The sequence below is a fragment of the Anguilla rostrata genome, chromosome 17 (genome assembly GCF_018555375.3).
Source record: "Anguilla rostrata isolate EN2019 chromosome 17, ASM1855537v3, whole genome shotgun sequence".
NCBI classification, from domain to species: Eukaryota; Metazoa; Chordata; class Actinopteri; order Anguilliformes; family Anguillidae; genus Anguilla; species Anguilla rostrata.
In genome coordinates this window covers 26,739,142-26,761,550 of record NC_057949.1, presented here as the reverse complement: position 1 = coordinate 26,761,550, position 22,409 = coordinate 26,739,142, and the positions used below count along the sequence as shown (strand labels likewise).

General features: G+C 44.0%; 1 protein-coding gene and 2 long non-coding RNA genes across 3 annotated transcripts in view; 1 reads left to right on the top strand and 2 right to left on the bottom strand.

The window, feature by feature from the left end:
* Positions 1-4,076: 4,076 nt before the first annotated feature.
* ube2m (ubiquitin conjugating enzyme E2 M) lies at positions 4,077-15,586 on the bottom strand. Its single transcript, XM_064315114.1, has 6 exons — positions 15,235-15,586; positions 10,619-10,713; positions 8,749-8,787; positions 8,478-8,581; positions 5,558-5,621; positions 4,077-5,183 (listed from the first exon to the last, which is right to left on the bottom strand). The coding sequence occupies exons 1-6, from the start codon at positions 15,347-15,349 to the stop codon at positions 5,043-5,045; spliced, it is 558 nt and encodes a 185-aa protein (XP_064171184.1). The 5' UTR covers positions 15,350-15,586; the 3' UTR covers positions 4,077-5,042.
* A 4,009-nt stretch (positions 15,587-19,595) lies between these two features.
* The window catches only part of LOC135243311 (uncharacterized), a 3,724-nt gene continuing 910 nt past the window's right edge, over positions 19,596-22,409 (bottom strand). The window contains exon 2 of the long non-coding RNA XR_010326600.1: positions 19,596-21,941. This is a non-coding gene — a long non-coding RNA (uncharacterized LOC135243311). The remainder of the gene's footprint in view (positions 21,942-22,409) is intronic.
* The window catches only part of LOC135243312 (uncharacterized), a 646-nt gene continuing 447 nt past the window's right edge, over positions 22,211-22,409 (top strand). The window contains exon 1 of the long non-coding RNA XR_010326601.1: positions 22,211-22,273. This is a non-coding gene — a long non-coding RNA (uncharacterized LOC135243312). The remainder of the gene's footprint in view (positions 22,274-22,409) is intronic.

The following is a 22,409-nucleotide window of genomic DNA, read 5'->3' as shown; positions in this document are numbered from 1 at the left end:
CGTATGTTAGGTTTTTGTTATAAAAAATGTAGGTGGGAATTTGTTTGTCAACGTGTCATATATTCCAAACACATAGCAAAATGTTTTGCAGCAACTCAATTGTGAATATGCACCGTACAGCCGTACATTTGGGTAACTGAAAGTATGTATCCAGAATAATAAGATTGGATTGAGCTAAACAAATCCTTTGTCTCATCCCTTTACCAGAATGATAACCCTTTAAAGAGTAATTTGGTGACTGAGGTACCTACAGACAGTTCTTTGTATTGCTTTTATGAATGGTGCTCACAAAGACTACTGAAACAAGTCTATTTGTGGAACTGATGGCAAGGTAGAGTGTGGACACTAAACTGCATGTCCACAACTGCATCCAAATCCAGCATTTGCCCAACCCTCACAAACCTGACTTGCAAATTTTGCTCAGGCAAAAGTGACACAGCGGCAGAAGAGCACAAACAAACGGCACATTGGGCCTCATTCACGAAACGTGTGTGTAAAAATAAAAGCAAAAAAATCAATAAAAGCTCAGAAAAGTATTTTAATACAAAACAAATATGTATTTGACCCAGGTCTGGACGGTACACACGTCCCCTTCAAATAATGCCATAATCTCTCTGCTGAGTGTCGCCACAAAGTTGTAAAGCTTCATTTAAGAGTTGCGCAAAACCAGGTGGAAATTTCCTTTTTAAATTCTTGGAGTTAAGGGGTTAACGTTCCCTAGCCAGCGAACAGACAAATAAAAGCCAACAAGCCAGGTGAGCACATTTTAAACGTGATACTTGGCAAGCTGAATGTAATCAGATGGCTTGTGTATGAGCTTGTTTGATAGCGAGAGGCTTCAATTAATTCATTTTCTACCTTTAACCTAAATGAATATAAATTGTCAGTCAATTTTATCGTCGTTATGAGCTATAACATTGTTTATATTATATATGCCTTCACTTTAGCAAACTAGTTATTGGGTCAGTTTTTTTTCCCTTACTAGCATGTCATCATGCTTATGACATCATTAAAAGCAATCGGGAGCTGAGCTATTGTAGGAGCTGAGCTACGGCATTCTCTTTTTTTATAAGCAGAGTGGACAATCCTTAAGCAATATTTTCACTTTATTCAAACATGAACAAAGTAGGGAGGGTTACAGATAGAATCAAAAATTCAGAATACGCCATGATGGATAATAATGGACTGTGCCACACATTCCCCCAAGTTGTGCTATTTAAATTTTTTTTTTAAAACCATCTCCCAAAGGGTAACAACTGTGGGGCCCTGCTAACTGCCTCTGGACTCTAGAGTGAAACTTTACCAGTATTTATTTTCTGAACAGTGCTGATAGGACTAATGCTATTTGTCTGAGTGTAAGCACTCTTTCACTTAAGTATAAACTTGGCCCAGCAAACTGATAAATAAGTAACAACGACCTATCTTATGTTCTCTGATTAGAACTGCGTTTGATTTTTAGTGTTTGACCTCCAAACGGCTTCTGAAGGGGACCCGTTGCTGTTGGGTTGCACAGGCTAAAAATGTATAGTAAGCTGTTCTTTATCTTACTAGTAATTAGCTGGGAGAGTGAGTTGAATGGAGTCTAGTGTCATTTACACTCAGCAAAGACAATGGGCCTTATTCATGAAACGTGTGTACGATCACATTTGAAGAAGAACATTTCCACGAACATTTCAGCATTCATCATTTTTTTTTCTTATTTGTATCTGTTCGTGACTGTTTCCTTTTGCTATTCACGCGAACAAGATTGCGCATAAAATTCACAATCGGCATTCATCATCTCACACACCTGGGAAATGCACAAAAACAAAGATCGGCACGTGTCATGAATCCCATATTGGTTATTCATAGGAACATTTTTAAGAACAAAAGTACGATCAATTTAAGAAACGTTGTGTGAATGAGACCCAATGTGTTGTAACTTAAAAAAGAAGTCTTGTGCCAATCAGCTATGGAGCTCTGCGTCTGGTTTAGCGAGTTCTGATCACCTGGATGAGATCACATCAATAATGTGCTGCAAGACATGAACTCTATATATAAACAAGTAGTGGAGCCAGGTGGTGAGCGGCTGAATCTTCCAATAAATTAAGGACTGCTAAGCTAGTGCAAGCTGTTCCTCTCCTTATCCTAGCAGGAGGGAGGATTTAGTTTGGGGTGAGAGTTGCCCAACTGTACGTGGCGTCTTCCCGGTAGCATTGTCATCATCGAGCCCCACATCAGCGAGTATTTCCTCAAAGAACGTCTGCTCTGGGAGAATTTTCACAACCAGTGGATGAACTGGGGAATCATGCAAAAAAGGCCAGTGACCTGAAGCCATGCTGTTAGAAGTTGAACCTCCTTGTACCTTTTTACCCTGGACAATTTGAACTCCAATCGGTGTACAGCAGCACCTCAGCGGAATGCTAGTTTGCCTCACGAGTTACCTGGCTGCCTGTGCAGCCTGTTTTAAGAATTCTCGCCTAGGGGAGGTTGATCTAGGATGCACGATGCAAGGCTCCACTTGGAGGGAAGATGAAAGAAGCTTTCCCAAAAGTCAGTGTTGTGGAACTCTGTTGCTTTCAGTTACCAGCAGCGATTGGCACATCAGCACGAGAATGCTCAGTTAAGAACGTGCTAATCACATTGTGATCTTACAGCCTCAAAGGGCTAACGCCAGGACCACGAATGATGACTCAGCAAATTTAGGCCTAGCAATGGCAGTGTAGTGAGTGCAGTGCTTAAGGAATTAGGAATGTGATTTTGAAAAGGTCGCAGGCTCAAATCCCAAATGGGGCACTGCCACTGTACCCCTGAGCAAGATAATTCACCGGATTCGCTCCAGTAAAAAAAAATATCATGCCGTGCAAATATTATGTAATAATGTCAACTGCGTAAATCTCTCGGAATAATGGCAGGTACGAGGCAAATAAATGCTGATGATGATGGCAATATTAAATCATCCCCATCAGGCTGATCGCCCTTGCTGCTCTTGGCAGTCCCATGTTCCTCGGCACCAGACCTGAATGTGAATTTTATGGGGATTCCGCTCCGTGAAGCTAACAGGAAGCAGACTGCTTTCTCCGGTCCATTAGGGCAAACGTGAGTAAATCTCCCGATAGGGCCAGGCATCCCGGACATGATGCAGAGCATTTTTAATCAGGTGAATCCGACCACGTTTCTGTGTTAACCCCATGACCTCATTCCTTTCAAGTCCCAGAGGAGCTCCAGACGGTGCTCCGTTTGATAGCAGTAAATATCCCCTGCTTGCAACAGGACCACTCCTCATGTGAAAGTGTGGCTAATTGTGCTCAGCTACGCAGTACGCTAGCCCCAGTCAGCGTCGGCACTTTCACATTACCACACACTCCAACTGTACCAAGCGCTTCGGACGGAAATGTCATTTGGGGCAGGCCCTAGAACTCATTTACTGCCCGGGATGGGTGTTCTTCCCTGGGATCCCACAAAAATTCATGAGCTCTCCTCCCGTCACCTAATACATACAAAGTGGTTGGGACAATAATGGGGGCACAGTGAGGGTTGGTGGGAAAAAAGCACCGTGCAGGATGTGCATTTATGTAGGAGGGGGGGAGGGAGTGGGGGGGGGGGGGGGGGGGGGGCTTTTAAAAAATTTCCTACCACCAAAGGTGGTCTGACAGGAAGAGTTTAGGAACCACTGTGTGAAGGGAACAAGGAAAAGTCATCGTCAGAAACTCCCTGTTCAACAAGGTTTTTTTCAGCTTTCGCTCCCATTAAAATACCTACTGTTCAACACTTGTGTGGAAAAACAGACCATAATGCCACATAAAATGAAGACTTGTATATATGAAGGTTATTATAAATACTGATTACACCTGATGGGGCTTCAAACATAGGTTTTCATTTGAATAACACCAGAACTCTCTTTACCACTCTAGGACATTTTTAGCAAACTATTTGAATTATTAGCCAATTATTCTTGCTCATAATTAAAACGATGCCTGATTATTTAACGTTGTCTAGGAGACGGGAGGAAACACACCAGTTGTAATACACAGGCAAAATCATAAATACAACGTAAACTGCCAATCAAATTACACTGAATTCACTGACACAATCTGTAAAAAAAACAAACTATTTTTATTTATCCAGCTTCAAATATATGTCATGGGTTGTATTAAACATAATATAATTAGAATCATTCATGTTCATATTTTATTTTATATTATTCATATTGCAGTCATTGTTAACAGCTGGGATTTCAATATATGCAACATTACAATAACATTTTAAGCCCCTGCCCCCCCGCCCCCCATCCCCAAATCAAAGTAAGCCCCCCTCCAAAAACCATAAAACAAAAAACATAGGTCTCCCAATCCCATACAAGCCCTGTATGCATTACTGTCTGTCAATCACGTCTGTTCATCAGCCTGCTTCTGCAAGTACTGTAGTCTGTACTGTGTGTGTGTTTCAGAGCGTAAGTGTGTGTGCTTGTGTGTGTGTGTGTATGTGTGTGTGTGTGTGTGTGTGCATGGACATGATTCTGAGTGTAAGCGTGTGTGTGCTTGTGCCTGTTTCTTAGTGTAAGTGTGTGAGTGTGTGTGTGTGTGTGTGTGTGTGCATGCACATGTTTCAGAGTGTAAGCGTGTGTGTGTGTGTGTGTCCTTCAGGGTTAAGTCAGTGATAAAGTCATTACAGTCTGCATGAAGTCCTGTCCAGGTTTGGGTCTGAAGGTCGAGAGAAGCATCCCCATATGTTCATATGTGTACCACTGTGTCCGTCAAGCGACTCAGGCGAACACCAGTAAAATGTGTGTCCAGTCAGTGCTGTCGGCCCATGCTGGAGTGAGGATCGGTCAGTGCGTCAGTCTCAGCTACAACACCCAGGGGCTCTGTGGTGGCCCTGATGCCAATCCAGCGTTCAGCGAGAAACGTTCACTGACCGATGCCCCCGTCGCCCGCCGCGGAAATCCGTCCCCCCGGTCTGTGTGTCTGTCTGTGTTGGGTTGCAAAGGGTCTGTTTTTCTTTTTTGTTTTAGTTTTTTTTTTTTTTTTTTTTTTTTAAACGGGAGGACTTTTTTTCGGAAACTATTTGAGACACCGCTCGAAGTAAGTGGCCCCCACGTATCCGCCTCTTAGCGATCTCTGGACGTTCTGCTCGAACAGGCGCCTGTTGGTCTGCAGCACCTCCGCCGCCTCCTTGTTCAGCGGATCCTCTGGGTTGGGCTCCTACGGGGGGGTGGGGTGAGGGGTGCGGGGAGGTGTGGGGGGTACGGGGGGGTGTGAGAGCGGGACCAGAGAGGATCATGGGAGTAAGTGACCACAGAACTGAGCTCACATCAAATGGCTTCAACTGCCCCCCCCCACTACCCTCCTCCAAACAGGAAATGCTGACTTCAAAATAACGTCAAAGTAATGAGGCATGCTGGGAAAGCAATGTAAATACACTAAGCTCCACAACTGAGGCAAATTAGGAGGTTTTATTACTTATTTTGTGTAAAACAAAAAGCAGAACAAAATTAATTGTACAAAATAAAATCTGACATTCCTTGTGAGGGAAGCGATGGGAGAATGAGGCGTGTGGAGAGATTGCGCCTACTCACCAAAAATAGATACTGTAGACCGTATATGATGGAGTTTACCGTCAGCACGGGCTTCCAGTCCTCCCTGCGGAAGAGAAAACGATGGAACAGACAGAACGGCACTCAAGTGGAACAGAGGGAATGGCGCGAATGACAGCACGCGCTCATCCTCCCCATTTGGATCGTAAGAACAGGACGGTTTGGAGCGTAAGAACAGGACGGTTTGGAGTGTAAGAACAGGACGGTTTGGAGTGTAAGAACAGGACGGTTTGGAGCGTAAGAACAGGACGGTTTGGAGTGTAAGAACAGGACGGTTTGGAGTGTAAGAACAGGACGGTTTGGAGCGTAAGAACAGGACGGTTTGGAGGGTAAGAACGGGACGGTTTGGAGGGTAAGAGCGGGACGGCTTGGAGTGTAAGAACAGGACGGTTTGGAGCGTAAGAACAGGACGGTTTGGAGGGTAAGAGCGGGACGGTTTGGAGCGTAAGAACAGGACGGTTTGGAGGGTAAGAACGGGACGGTTTGGAGGGTAAGAGCGGGACGGTTTGGAGCGTAAGAACAGGACGGTTTGGAGTGTAAGAACAGGACGGTTTGGAGCGTAAGAACGGGACGGTTTGGAGCGTAAGAACAGGACGGTTTGGATCGTAAGAACAGGACGGTTTGGAGTGTAAGAACAGGACGGTTTGGAGTGTAAGAACAGGACGGTTTGGAGCGTAAGAACAGGACGGTTTGGAGTGTAAGAACAGGACGGTTTGGAGTGTAAGAACAGGACGGTTTAGAGCGTAAGAACAGGACGGTTTGGAGTGTAAGAACAGGACGGTTTGGAGTGTAAGAGCGGGACGGCTTGGAGCGTAAGAACAGGACGGTTTGGATCGTAAGAACAGGACGGTTTGGAGTGTAAGAACAGGACGGTTTGGAGTGTAAGAACAGGACGGTTTGGAGGGTAAGAACGGGACGGTTTGGAGGGTAAGAGCGGGACGGTTTGGAGCGTAAGAACAGGACGGTTTGGATCGTAAGAACAGGACGGTTTGGAGCGTAAGAACAGGACGGTTTGGAGCGTAAGAACAGGACGGTTTGGATCGTAAGAACAGGACGGTTTGGAGTGTAAGAACAGGACGGTTTGGAGTGTAAGAACAGGACGGTTTGGAGCGTAAGACAGGACGGTTGGAGTGTAAGAACAGGCGGTTTGGAGTGTAGAACAGACGGTTTAGAGGTAAGAACAGGACGGTTTGGAGTGTAAGAACAGGACGGTTTGGAGTGTAAGAGCGGACGGCTTGGAGCGTAAGAACAGACGGTTTGGATCGTAAGACAGGACGGTTTGGAGTGTAAGAACAGACGGTTTGGAGTGTAAGAACAGGACGGTTTGGAGTGTAAGACAGGACGGTTTGGAGGGTAAAACGGACGGCTTGGAGCGTAAGAACAGGACGGTTGGATCGTAAGAACAGGACGGTTTGGAGTGTAAGAACGGGACGGTTTGGAGCGTAAGAACGGACGGTTGGAGCGTAAGAACAGGACGGTTTGGAGCGTAAGAACAGGACGGTTTGGAGCGTAAGAACAGGACGGTTTGGAGGGTAAGAACAGGACGGTTTGGAGCGTAAGAACGGGACGGTTTGGAGTGTAAGAACAGGACGGTTTGGAGTGTAAGAACGGGACGGTTGGAGTGTAAGAACAGACGGTTTGGAGTGTAAGAACAGGACGGTTTGGAGCGTAAGAACGGGACGGTTTGGAGTGTAAGAACAGGACGGTTTGGAGTGTAAGAACGGGACGGTTGGAGTGTAAGAACAGGACGGTTTGGATCACAAGAACAGGACGATTTTCTGGACCTGGGCCCTAAACTTTCAGCCTGGCGGGTTACACGTCCGTGTGTCCCGTCGCCCTTGACGACAACAAACAGAGCCCCTTTCACAGGAAGCGCTGAAGAAGCCGCGGGGAAAACAAAAGCTGGTTTTCCAAACGAAGGTCTGGAAGAGTGGTCTGCAGACACTCGCTGCCCATCTCTTACGCCATCGAAGAAGAGCCAGACGGATAAAGCCCAGAATCAAAATGGACCCAGCCGTGGCTTCCTGTAGTGAACTCCGCAAACGCTACAAACCTAGTTCAGTTCCACTTAAATGGACTGCATTTATATTCACTTGAGCGAACTGTACACAAAGTGGGCTCTAATCTGTGTGATTAGGAAACGGTCTTGCCCAGTTACAACAGCACGGTTTGAGTTCTGTAATTACGGTGGTCCAAATCTGAGCGGTCCAAACAAGGTCACTGCAATTGAACTGGGTGGACCTGCTGGCTTCAAACATATGGAAATATTTCATTTGGTCCAGCCGGCTGATCTGACACTAAACCGGCTGCCATTTAGAAAATGGTCAGTTCTATACGGTCCCGAGTGGTGGACAGAGCTTCAGCAACTGACAGTGTGTGATGCCTGAACCACACCCATCTGGATTTCAGTTGCTGAATTTTTTTTGGTGACTATAGCAGATGAAGTTATCGGACTGTGGCTGTCGACACGGCAATCCACTGCCCACCGATTCTCCATGAGTCAGCTGTGCATATCTTTCTGCACTAAAGCACAGGAGGAAACAACAGCGTTGGAATTTAATTAACTACCATCGTACAAGAACCTGTTTGCCCGTGCGAAAGCCCATTTTGAGACGGGCCTGATTCAGAAAAGAACCAACCCATCTGAGAATGCCGGTAAATATCTGCTTGAAGGAAAAAAGTTTTATCAGGTTCACGGTGCTTTATATACATTTTTGGGATTGTCCACAGCCTTATGCTACAGTGAGTTTATCCTGTTGATTGATGTATAATCTCATAAATAATGTACCGTACCATAGCACAGCGTGTGTACCGGCATGTATCTGTAACGCGTGAGGAATCTGTAACGCACGACGCAGATGTAACGCATGTAACGGCAGAACACGGGGGTCAAGCTGTGCACCTCAGGATGTTCAAGCAGACGTTCCCCTCGAGGTCGATATTGGGGTGATACACCATGGTCTCGCACTTCACCTTCGGGGGGTCATGAGGGTAGCCCTGTCCAACCTAGAGGACAAGGTTTAACATGGAGCAGAGGAAACGGTCAGTTTTATACAGTATGACTGACTTACTTAAAAAACATGCCTTGAGTTTTATTTTACAAAAGAACGCTTGAAATGCAACACGTTTCACTTATAACCTCTGTCCACATTATTCAAGGGTACCGGACTCACCTTAAAGCTGAAGACAAACTTCCCCCCTTTGTAAAATCCCTGAAAAGAGGAGATTAAAAAAGAAAATGAACGTAATATTAAAAACAGCAAGCTCCCACCAATCCACAAGAGCATACAAAAGCAGACACCCGCACCCTAAAAACCCAGTTATAAACACAAGTTCATTTTTCAGTCCATTTTTTTTTTTACTGTCAACTTTCAATTCAGGTTTAGACTGTCAGGACCACACATATCAGGCATAACCGGCACAATCAAGCTACAGGCGGCCAGTAGACCAGAGGACACTGGGTGTAGGGAGGCCAACTAGCCCAGGGATCTTCAGTCCTGGTCCTGGCAGACAGCACGTTTAGCTGGTTACTGTTGCTATTCGGCACACAACTGACCAATCAGAGCAGTCAATCACACAGCTGACTCATCCCACCTGGTTTCTTCGGCCTGAAATGGTTGCTGATATTAAGGCAAAAAAAAAAAAAATAAAACCAGCAGACCACAGTGGCCCGTCAGGACCAGGCATGAAGGTCACTGATCTAGCCAATGAAAAGCCTTCCTCCCTGGATGATGCTGTGGCCTGTTTAATGACAGGGCTGCTGCTGACCGCACTGGAGCGGTCTGGATCCTAAACTGGACTGCGACACCCATCCACAGCACCGAGCTTGCAGTACGTTACGTAATCCCAGGAGAGTATGTGTTACTTCAAAAGAGCTGCGCTGACCATTAAAATAGTTTAATCGTAGTTTAAACGTAATTGACACTGAAATGTTCAAAGTGAAGACTTGCAAGACCTGTTTTTCCAATTTTCGAGTCACTCTGGAAAGCGGCCACTTTCGAGTGTTGATTGTGCTGTGCATAACAAAGGGCGGTTAATAGAGCCGGCCACAATGTATTTGAGTCCACCTCAGCAGTGCTGATCCATGACTGCAAGCCTAGGAGTAAAATGAACTAAGGGCTAAATGAGTTTGCATTACCCACTAGCATTAATTAGAGTAACATTTCCATCTACAGCCCTTGCCTGTGGTTTAACTGGCTAGGTGGAGCAGGATTATGTCAATTATTCTTCATAAAGTGCTGTCACATAACATAACACGAACAAATAAAGGCAACACCTATGATCAAACAACACCACAGAATGGAGAAAAAATGTGTCCTTTTATGGTCATAATTACGTATCAAACTTAGTGTCATTTGGCTAATGCCGTTTCGCTATCAGAAATGAAACCGAAACCAGTTTCACAGGCACAGCCAAAAAACGCGTCACGCCGGAGGCGGCACAGAACACAGGGCGCAGGGCGCAGGGCACAGGGCACAGGGCACAGGGCACAGAACACAGGGCACAGGGCACAGGGCACAGGGCACAGAGCACAGGGCACAGGGCACAGAGCACAGGGGACAGAACACAGAACACAGGGCACAGAGCACAGGGCACAGAACACAGAGCACAGAACACAGAGCACAGGGCACAAAGCGCAGGGCACAGGGCACAGGGCACAAACACAGGGCACAGAACACAGGACTGAGCACAGAGCACAGGCCACAGGACACAGGGCACAGAACACAGGGCACAGAGCACAGGACACAGAACACAGGGCGCAGAGCACAGGATACAGGGCACAGGGCACAGGGCGCAGAGCACAGGATACAGGGCACAGGACACAGAGTGCAGGGCACAGAGCACAGGACAGAGCACACAGCACAGAGCACAGAGCACAAAGCTCAGGGCAAAGGGCACAGAGTGCAGAGTAAAGGGCACAGGGCACAGGGAACAAGGCACAGGGCACAGAGCACAGAGGGCAGGGCGCAGAGCACAAGGCATAGGGTACAGGGCACAAGGCACAGGGCACAGGCCACAGGGCACCGCGGACGTGGCTCTCACCTCATCGGGTGAAATGACGAGTTTGAAGTTCAGCAGGTCATCCTGGTCCGGAAAGAGAATCTCACACGTCTTTGGGAGGTTGAGCTCATTGATATCTAAATGAAGGAGAAAGCGTGAGAGGGAGAAAGAGAGAGAGGGAGAAAGAGTTTTCAACACTTCAGCCTGAGGTAGCTAAGAATTGCACCAATCATACCGCTCCTAATTGTTGATACTGCAGTAACTGGAACCAATGGGGGGGGGGGGGGGGGTGGAATAATGTCCACGTTTGCACAGATGTCACACAAAATTTGAATCTGCATTTGAAGTAGGCGGTCAAAGGCCATGCCCAAATGTGGAGTGGGAACCTCTTCAAGGAAGTTTCCAATCAAGCGATTGAAATGCGGCCTAGATCATTTTCAAAGTAAAATTTTTTAAATGACTGCACGTCACAGAGCTCTGAACAAAGTTCTCCAGCAGGACAACCAGAAAAACGAGAAAACCCAGGTAGCCGAGCGATGAAAAGGGAATAAACAAATAGTAGCGGAGCCAGGTAATACGTCAGGCTCGCACGTGCCATCACTCACACGCTCTCAGTGCAGACAAAAAATAAATAAATAATAAAAAAAACACTTTTGGAATCAACTTCTATCCCTGTTTCCCCTCGCCCACCCCAATTACAAATGCCCCAATCGAGGTTCACCTCCTCATAGCAACATCCTTTGCCTTAGCAACAGGGCTACAATGAATGTGCTCCCCCAGGACCACATTCTAAACTGTCGCCTGTACTCTGCCTGTGAAGAAGCGGTGGCTGGGCTGGCTGCACACACGTTTTGGAAGCTACACGTGCTAACGTGCTAGCTTGCTAGCGTGCTCTCCCTCCCATAATGACCGAGGAGACTGTAGCGACATGTCAGGCCAGCAGTTACAGAGCTGGCATTCAAACTGCACTTTTTGCTACAATGGCCAATTTGAAACTACCAAGGCCTTTTTCAATTTGATTTTTAATAGCTACAAATCAAACATTTTAATTAAACACTACAATAACTTTCCAGAACTGAGTTTGTGTCATCACAGTTGTAGTGACTTTAGATTTCATTATTACTGAATGTCTTTTTTTCCAGTTGATTCTGTGGTACTGCTACAATTACAAGCAAACTACAGATTTCAAAAAGCTCTGTCCATTTTGTTTAAAGCAATGTGAGGAAACAACCTCTTACCAAACCAAATAATTAAAAAAAGCAAGAATATTACTCAAAAGTCCTTAATTTCATCTGTTCGTATTGTTGCATGGTCAGACTCAGGCATACAACTGAAATAAAATGGGGTTCAACGTGAAGGTTTTTTCACACTTGCCTGATCAAATTAAATTCATACTCGCCCAGATATGACAGATTTGTTTGCCTGTGACATGACATACAAGAAAAAAACCCACAAATCCTCCATAACAACATTTATTTTCTTATCTGGTATCATCAGGCATTGAAAAAAAGTTCCAAATCATTAGTTTTGGAACTGATTCTGTTGCAAACTATTATTTACGGGGCTGCTGAGTGGCTCACTCAGTTAAGGCACCATGCTGTGGTGCAGGAATGATCCCCACGGTCTCGGATCAAATCCGCACCGCGTTAGTGCCGACTGTGGCCGGCGGCTCCACAGGGTGACGCACAACCGGTGACGGCGTCGCCCCGGGGCAGGGGAGGGATCAGGCAGGTTTGGGGTCCCCCGTTCATCGCTATCTATCGACCCCCGCTGAGCGACTGGGCACCTGAGGACCCCATGTTATAGCCGCATATGAAAGGTCTTCCTCCGACTCCACTCTATGAGAGTTAAGCTGCAGTCTGCGTGGTGAAAAAGAAGCAGCCGGTGACGGCACGGGTCTCAGAGGAGAACGCTGGGTTTCCACACGGGGCTTCGTGTATGAACTCTGCAGGAGCCGCAAGCTAACGGTCATTCCGAAGTAGGGTGGGAATTCGACAGGCTCAGCCCCATGTTGGCAGCGAAATAAATAAAAAACTCTTACCAAAAAATTTTTTTTTTTTTTTTTTTTTTTAAACTATATTTACATGCGTAGCACTGACTGTAGCCTAAGCCACTTCACTGGAGACACACAAACCGCAAACGTCGACATGGTAACTTGCTTCACCATGACTACACCGCTCACCAAAATGACCAGTTAGGTGCCATTTTCATTCCTTTAATTTTGTGTTCAGTAAGTTAATTCATTTTAACTCATTTAACAGGGACAATGCGCATTAGTTAACATTTACGCCTTCAAATTCGCATTAAACGCACCATTTAAGATGGCTATTACGCTCATTTTGACCCATAATCCCTGGGCACGTTGAAAGTAGAAACTACTTGCTAATGTTATTGCGTAGCATGTAGCCAGCTAGACTAATGATGTCACATTTTAACCAGTAGCCTACTAAGGCTAGACTAACATTAGATTGGTTAATGGAGTCAATACAGACAAATAATAATTAGCTTACATAAAAAAGAAAGTTAAATAAAAAGCATTAATGTTGCCTAACTGTGACGGTTTACGCTTCATTACTTAAGCTCCATCCTTAAAAGGTGATGAGATGCCAGATGAACTAGCATTGGGCAACACTGAATTTGGGCTCATCTCCAGCTGGTGTGTTGCTGTGCACACTACTATACAGATGACACAGCACTTTCATGGCAAACTGGGCAAGAGACTACCAAACCAGAGAGGCTAACGCCAGGAGAGACTGTAGTCCTCAGCAAAAGGGATGCTGAGCGATGTTAACTACTGTCTCTGACTGCACTAAATGTTCTGACTATATGATTGGTCAGTGGTCTCGGTAACCAAGGTGACCCCGTGAATTTTTCCTTCTTCTCACACACTGCTCGGTTTCTGGGCTAGCTTAGCATCCCCAAACGGATTATGTGAGCAAACTGAGCGGTGAATTAGCCCCCTGAATCGTCTCAAGGTAGACGTGGCGAGTGACCGAGGAGTTTTACTGGTCCGACATCTGGTTTTACTTCCCCTGGGTTAATGGGCAAGAGTTACTGTTAAACCCTCTAAAAATTAAAATTAAAATTTTTTTTTAAATTAGGGTCATGGCTCACACAAATTAACAAACGTTAATTACATTTCCGCTCTTACCTGTCTATTTATTCAGTTTGCCTCCCGAAGAGACTGCAGTCTTTCAAACATTATTGTCATACCAAATAGTAAAAATACATAACTGTCACAGAAAATTAAATAGTCTCTATGATGGTTATAGTCTTTTGTTGGGAAAGTATCTGCAATATCAACATATAGGGCTTGGCCTATGCATGCCTAATTTTGGATGCTCTCATGTCTAATGCTGAAGAATGACAAGTATACTTGCCAAGTAACAATTGTGTATTAAAAAATACACTCTATAAAGGTTATAGGCTATGTGCAATTTCATGAACAGTGGTTTTTAAATGTTAAACTTACATAGGGCAGTAACAAAGAAGGCTACCTTTTTAGTTGTATCGTTGTTTTAAAAACAATGCTGGTTCAGACACTTTGAGGTACCAGTGCTGCCATTGTTTTTAACAGTTATGATATCAATACAGAGTGGGCTATGATTAAAAAACATTCACACAAATAATCTACAACACAACAGCTGGTTGCATGTGCTTGATATTAACACTTTACAAAATTTCTAATTTTGATCATACAAAAATAACCCCTGAAAGACCACATTCATGCAACAACAAGGGGGGCCAAGTAGCATGAAAGAATGTAGGGGAAACTGAGAAGCAATGCCGTGGAACAGTGTTTGTTTAGATTGTGTGAAACAGCCCAAATTGTCTGCTGTAAATTGACCCAATTCGTTAGACATACGAACCAATTTCAGCAAACTAAGTACAGGTCCTTAAAAAAATACATGATTTTTATATATGGGAGGAACTGGCTTTTTAAACGATAAGAACGGTTGGTTGATATTTTGATACACAAAAACATATTGCGTATATTGAAAGGTAATTGCTTAATGCTTACACTTTGTGACTATTACATTTCATTAACCGGCAGAGCCTTTTCCTTCTTGTTATATTTAATCGTCATTGTCCTGTGAAGGACGATTCTAAACCTCTGTACCGTTTTTTAACATGATAATCATTTCATACTGAACATCACCTACCTGCTGGTTAAATACATAAATCGAAGTATATTGTAAGGTGCTAAATGTGCTGACAATTGCTAACCAAAATACAAGAGGTGTGTATGCTTTCACTATGAGCAGTGACGAATATACTGGCCCATGTATCGTTTACTTGCTAGCTGGCTAGCAAGCTAACACAGAGAATAGATTGTATTAACAGTAATATTTAATTTTTTTAAGTCAGTATTGCTGGCTAGACGAATGTATGTTTTACTCAACGGAAGAGACCAAAACAATGGGACACCACATCTGCTCGACATATTTTGCAGCAAAACCCGGACTAGCTGCCTAATCGAGACCGGGGTTTTTCTGTCGGCGGCTACGTTTGTTTTTGGTCTAATTTCGTCTGTTTATACCAGTTAAAATTACTGTACTGGCAAGGTACATTACAAAATATCTCTAACTTTCCTTACTCTAAAAATGAACAGCGAGAGTTAACTAGATTAAAGGTTTTAAGAAGGAGTACCCTCGTACCTTTCTGTATTCGAAGCTGGGCCGCGCTTGCTTTTTTACCACCGGCTCCTGTTCTGTTCCCTCCCGCAGACTCTTCGTCTTTTTTCTGCTGTTTAAGAGAAAAAAGCTTAATCATCTTCAACTACTTTACGTTATATTTCACCCCCTTTCCGCGAAAATCGTATTTATTTGTTTAAACAGTCCGTGAGCGGAAAACGTGTCCAGGGCCGTAGTGTTGCGGGGGGCCGGTGCAGCTCGGTTGGTGAGATTAGACTAGTCGCTCGCCAGCTATGAAGCCAGCTGGCTGGATGAAACTGGGCAGCGAAAGAGGAAAGGGAGCGGCGAGAGTGCGTGCGTTTCTTTCCGTGTGGAACAAACCCCTACAACTGGCATGACCATCTAAGAAATTCTAGAAAGTTACCTCTTATTAACATTATTATTTTTTATCATTGAGGAGAGAAATTTCACATAAAAAACATTTGTGTCTTGGGTCATTTTAGATTTTAGACGATCATATGTAGAATTTTTTTTCTACCTGAGGCTTTAGTTGAAATTTCATCAAATATGGGATGCATGAAATATTAAGTGTCATATTAAGATCACCGACTCTGCATTAAATTTAACAGGGTAATATTCAGTATAAAGAACGCGCATTAATTTGTGTTATTTCTGCATGGAATGCAACAGAGCTCTGGGTGACTAATGTGCCAGTATTTTTGGATTTAGCAAGTGATAATATCTCAATACATTAGGATGAAAAACATAAGTAATCCTGCTTAGAAAATGATTTCCCCCTTAACGAGAAAAAAATCAAACATGCAAACGGTAGTATAGTCAATTATATGTTTATATGTTTATATGTTTCCTTCAGGTTTTTTTTTTTTTTTTTGGATGGCTTGTGTTCATTTGTTATTTAAAAGTAAGTACTTCATTACAACAGGTATTTGTAATTTTAAAACAATGTAGCCTGTTACATTCTTGCTATTGCTGCAACCAAGAAAATTGTTGGTGACTCATTACATGGGACTTCAAACCCAATTAAAGAAACTTTTTGGAATTGAAGCTCAAGTCCTACCAAAAGTCATTTCTAATTGGATCACTTTGTGATGCAGGGCACCCACAGTCTTGAAGAAAAACCTTTTTTTAAATCTTTGAAATGTTCTGGAAGGAGCATGTGGTCCATGCTGTTTCGTTCCTCTATGATTCAAACACCTCCCAAATCAGGGCCGTGTCTGTTTCTGGTTTTCATGCCAACTTCTGGCCTGAATTACTCAGTTAGCCCTAACATTTACTCCATCTGACATTTTAGCTACATTTCTCGATAAGTGCATGAATGACAGCCTAAGACTGTTCTTGTGTCCCTATATAAAACGTTTTACTGGGATCTAATCAACCAGTTGTGAACCAGAGTTGGTCTATGCAGCCATTTAGCTCATCTAGCCTGGGTAATTGGGGGTGGGGGGTGGGGGGGTCGGGGTGTCAATGCCATTTTCAGCATGACAGCTATAAATATGGCACCATAACTACCTTGAACGACATGGTTGAAACATCTGAAATGCAAGCCTTCTACATGGCCCCACAAAATGGAACCAAATCCTGATCATGACAGTGCTGAGTCTGGCTGAGCTTCCCATTGGATGAGAACACAGTTGGCCACAGTGTTACCCAGGTTGCCATTGGATGATGACACAGTTGGCCACGGTGTTACCCAGGTTCCCATAGGATGATGACACAGTTGGCCATGTTGTTACCCAGGTTCCCATTGGATGATGACACAGTTGGTCACATTGTTACCCTGGTTCCCATTGGATGATGACAGTTGGCCATGGCTTCACCTCGGGAGGGATAGTTTCAGTTGGCAGGCTATTCCCACCTTGCTGCGGAAGAACAACTACAGTTTGGCTGCACTATCCGACTAAATGTGCCCGTGATCTGGCAGAATTTTATCTAAATTAACAATGACAAGATTTGTAATTGGTGTAGCAGAAAAGGAACATTTATTGCCCACTCATTGCTATGATCACATTCACAGATTAATATAAATTAACACTCCAGTACAGCAGAGGGCAGTGGTGTTGTTTTTCCTAAGTGCTAACCATGGAATCACTGTACGACTACTTTGTGCAAAAAAGATTATATATATATATATTCCAGAATGTCTAGAAATGCTAAATTATACGAAGGAAGAGCAAGCAAGTTAGCTAGCTAGGTTAGTTGCAAAAGCAGCTGCAACATTACAACTGATCTGCTAATTATTTCAGGTTCTATTTACAACAGCTGCTGTGCAGTCCTCATGAACCTGTCAGCGTCAGTCAGAGTATCAGCCAATCCGCAAGCTTGAATTGATCAGCGGATACGCACAGACCAAACCCTGTGGACAAACAGCATACATTTAAAATTTACCTTCTGGGCATTTTAGCTGAAGCTCCTATCCAGAGCAACTTAGTGCACAAAGAAAAGTCCTGGGTTCGTAAATCACCAAAAAAATTACAAGTAGCATTTAAATGGGAGTGCAGTGGTTGGGCCATCACACACCAGCGATAGCTAATCCTTTGCAACTAGAATGAATATGTGAAAGGGAAGGGTTTTTTGAGTAGGGAAATATAAGATACTGTAGATAGAACATGTGGAAGAGGGGAGTAAGATTCAGGGTGGAGTGGCGGGGGGGGGGGGGGGTTCAAAAAAAAAAAAATTGCCTTTGAACTTTTTTTTTGGTCACCTTGGTCCAAAAATACCTGTAATTTCTCAAACTCAAGGTACAGACAGTTTTTGCATCAAACAGATCTGTGTAGCACATCACAAAAGCTGTTAAACCACCGTTGCCATATGCCTGGTCAAACAAAGGACTGACAAATCACAGTCGCCCACAATGCAGCTGTATTTATCCGAATCTCTCTCTCCAGGTAAGCCTTCATTCCTGGCCCTGACAAAAGCAATGGAATGGTGCACACCTGGGACGGATTACCAGCGAGCCTGGACTGTGCATGCCTGGAGGTGAGGCCGCGGTTGTCCAGAACCATGCTCAGGCTGACAGAAGGGTAGAGCAATGGTAAGGGAACTGGGCTTGTAAACATGAAAGGTTTACAGACATGATTCGCTGCTGGGGCGCTACTCTTCAGCTAGGTACTCTCTCTGAATTGCTACGGTAAAGCACCCAGGTGTATAAATAAGGAGTGTATGTGAAAATGTAATCCGCATAAGTAGCTCTGGATCATAGTGTCTATTAAATACCTAAAGTAGGTAGTGAAACTCAGCGATTTCATACATGGTGGTGCCATGCAGTGCAAGCCCAATATTACCTTTGATGTGGATGAGATCACTGAGTCAGACAAGATATATAAAGCTGGATGTGGATGAAGAGATGTGCTTTATTTACTGTTGCAGCCAAAGATTTTAGATTTTAGTCATACATTTTATTTTTAATCATTTGACATTACTGCCATATTTTATTGTATGCATCGTCTGCCTGAGGTACCTAACCTGCATGGTTATCCAGGTACAGAAATGATCACCTGGATTTGATTGAACAATTAGCACAATTATTCAGCAAAGGGTGGCCCAACTTCATATTTATACCCATCATTTTGGAAGAGATGTTGGATGTCAGGTGACCACATACTCTTGGCTGTGTGGTGTATGTATAAAAAAGCTGCAAAAGCTGTGATGTGATGCTTTGCAGTCAGAAGACCACACTCCATGTGCAGCTGGAAGACGGACGGACCGACTGACACCCCTCTGTGTCAGTCGGTCCGTCCCTCTGTGACACTTCAGCCAATCACATGCCTCCCTTCAGATGTTACCCAGCTGGCAGTTGAGGCTCAATACCAATCAGTAGGGCACCCTGAAACAAAACTTAGCAAAACTACCCACCTTGCAGTGCATATTTCTGTTTTCATTGAATATTGACAGTACATGCTAACAGTTCTGTGTAAAGACACTACTTAAAACGTATCAGTGAAAAGCAGTTTTACTTTGTTATAGTTCACATCCAGCAGGTTCCTGAATCGGAGTCTAAATCTTTACCCACCGTTTATCCCTGGGTCTAAATTCCACCCATTAAGAGTGTAGCCACAGTAAGGAGATTCACCCCAAGCAGCAATATTTTTTTTATTCTGTATCATCATGATGAAGGGATCAAGTAAAAATGGGTTCATTTTACATACAAGGCATCAAGTTAGTACATTACGAGATGTGGAATTCCTGGGGGCCAAGCTGAATGAAGGAGTTAGCCAGCTAGCTTGAATAGGATATCGGATTGGTTGCATCCTCAGTTGCTCCAAAATCAAGAGCGGAATCTTAATCCAGTTGTGAAAACCCCCCACGACACCAAACTCCTTAATCCCATGACAACCACCCACAACCAACCCACCAACCCATGTACAAAACAACACACATTGTCTTTATTTAGTTTGTCGTTTTACAGTGGTCATTCTGTTAAGTAGCTGCCTTGATTCTTCTTTTTTTTTTTTTTTTTTACAGTCACTTTTTTTTAAATTCAGTTCACTCCTAGAAACTTCCAGAGTTAAATATCCACTCCCATCCAGTTCCATTTCTTCCTCATTTTGATCAGCACAATGGAAGAAAGTATGAGCAAATGATAAAAATAAAAAAAGAAAAGGACAAAATGCCCCAGATAGAAGACTGCTGCAGTTTGGCAAAAAAAAGTTGGTAAAACATTGGTCCGGTCCAGTGCATTTGTCTGGGTAAACAAGTTTCAGTGGGCTGGAAAAAAAAAAAACACAGGAAAACACAATACTGTCCAGGGTCGGGATCTGTTCTGCGCTGAAATGTTTTGGTCAGTCCCAAGTTTGACCCGTGTGGGAACTAGGGACACATCATTTGGAACGGCAAGCTTTGGAATTTAAACTTGAAATTAATACTGCGAGTTGCATGTTATCAATTCCATTTCCCCCAGTTTGGCGCACTCATGATTTGGACTAGTGAAAAGTTGGCAGTGAATTGCTTGAAAATTCAATATTCAATAGTCATTTACTACATGTGAGACCTTCACATACTGTATGGCATTACACGTGAAAACATTACAAAAAAAAAACAAAAAACAAAAGGCAAAAAGGAAATGATACAAAGCAAACTGAAATTTGATCCATTTCTCATACATAATAGGCATCGTGTTTAAACGACTATACGATTTGAATTTCAGAACTGAATTTTGGGAGAAAAAAGGCCAGGTTACACTAATTTTACAAGGAGGCTTCTCTCACCATGGTTACTGTTGCTAGGCCTGATGTTGCTAGGCAATGCAAACTAAAAGCAAAATGATTTCAAGGAAGGAACTCCCCGCAGTTCTCTGGTTTCTGGTCTCGCCATTTGCCACATTTTGAAAAAATGCAGTTGAAAGAACTTTCACTCCGCACATAAGCTAAACCCGAATGCCTTAGTGAGGTCATCAGAAAGCTTGGTCAGAAACCAGTCTGTATCCTTGAACGGTGAACACCAATGGCAACTCAATCATTGACGATATGTGCGCTTAACCGTCTACCGCATGGCAACATACAGCTCAGAGGGTAATCCCAAAGAAACATATTGGCACTTCGTTCATACTGTAGTCGTGGTGCCCACTATGGGAAAAGCTGATTAACCTTTAGCCAGAATGGGCTGCTTCTGACAGTCATTCACTGAATGATAAAGCAAATTCAGATAGACAGCACCATCCCATTAATTCAGCTTTATGATGAGTATGTTAAATTCTTTGATAACAGACCGGAGAAACAACACACTTGGGAAAACTAGGCATTATACAACAGACCGACCAAAATTAAAACCGTGAAAAATCTTTTATTACATCAAGTCATTGCCCTGATCTGACTCACATTTGAAGCAGTGCTATTGTACTTGCAGTCCACTGCAACTGTCATTCACCAAGTTTCGATTGTAAGCGTAACCCAGGACAACATTTTCCCCAGACCTAAATTTCCCAAGCCAGCTCCTTAAATACATCTTGAAGAACACGTAAGGAATACTAGACGAAACGGGCTTCAGAAGGCATACGGCAATCACATGGTGCCCCGTCGGCCTACCACAGCCCGGAGAAAAGAAAAAAAAAAAAAAAAGTGCCATTTCCCTCTCCGCGCTCCGATTGGTCAAGCTACATCGCCATGGCAATCCAAGCTGGAACTCGAAAGGGAAGAGGACGGCCGTGTAACTGAAATGGAATTGATAAGACTGGAAGTGCGCTGGAGCCAAGGAGAAGGCGCTGGCCGTACGCAGTCAGCGCCAGAGCGTAAGGTTTTTTTAAAAGTTTTTTTTTTTTTAACGCAGATCAAAGATGCCCCAACGCAGTTCCACCACCAGCAGACAACTTCACCCCAACCCACCCTGGACCCCGGTAACCCTGTGCCCCCCCAGCACAGAGAAGCCCTGCCCCCCAGTCATATACTGATTTTTTTTTTTTTAAATATGAAGACTTTCTCCCATTTTCTAAACACCCTCGCAAGACTTGCTCTTTCCGATCGGCCCTAGAGCAGTCCCTTAAAAACAAAAAAAAAACAAAAACAAATCGGGAGAGACATTGCAGTTTCAAAATTGATCGACTCCAGTAAATTACACGACAGTTCAGTCCAACAATTGTCCAGTTCAAGCTCTGAAATAAAAATAAAAAATACTATGAGTGCAGGGACTCGGAGACAGGCGTGGTAAAGTCCAGTTGAAGGTCTTGCAGCCCTGCTCAATAGTCACGCCAATCCAGTGCAGCTCGGTCCCTCAGTCCCCTCTCTGGTACAGTAAATGACGTCTGTACGTAAGCGGTACGGCTCTCTCTTCATTCTGTATCCCTCGACGTATAGCTGTGTATGGTCTCTCTCTCTGTACAGTATAGCTGTGTACGGTCTCTCTCGTACAGTATAGCTGTGTACGGTCTCTCTCTCTGTACAGTATAGCTGTGTATGGTCTCTCTCTCTGTACAGTATAGCTGTGTACGGTCTCTCTCTCTGTACAGTATAGCTGTGTACGGTCCCTCTCTCTGTACAGTATATCTGTGTATGGTCTCTCTCTCTGTACAGTATAGCTGTGTACGGTCTCTCTCTCTGTACAGTATAGCTGTGTACGGTCTCCCTCTGTACAGTATAGCTGTGTACAGTCTCTCTCTCTGTACAGTATAGCTGTGTACGGTCTCTCTGTACAGTATAGCTGTGTACGGTCCCTCTCTCTGTACGTATACTGTGTAGTTCTTGTACGTA

Bases quoted from the DNA above. Each gene is read 5' to 3' on its own strand.
- ube2m (XM_064315114.1), bottom strand. From the start codon at position 15,349: ATGATTAAGCTTTTTTCTCTTAAACAGCAGAAAAAAGACGAAGAGTCT. The intron at 8,582-8,748 runs GTGAGTCCGGTA...CTTGTCCTCTAG, and splicing joins AGTTTGTCTTCAGCTTTAAG to GTTGGACAGGGCTACCCTCA. The intron at 5,184-5,557 runs GTGAGTAGGCGC...ACCCCCCCGTAG, and splicing joins GTCTACAGTATCTATTTTTG to GAGCCCAACCCAGAGGATCC.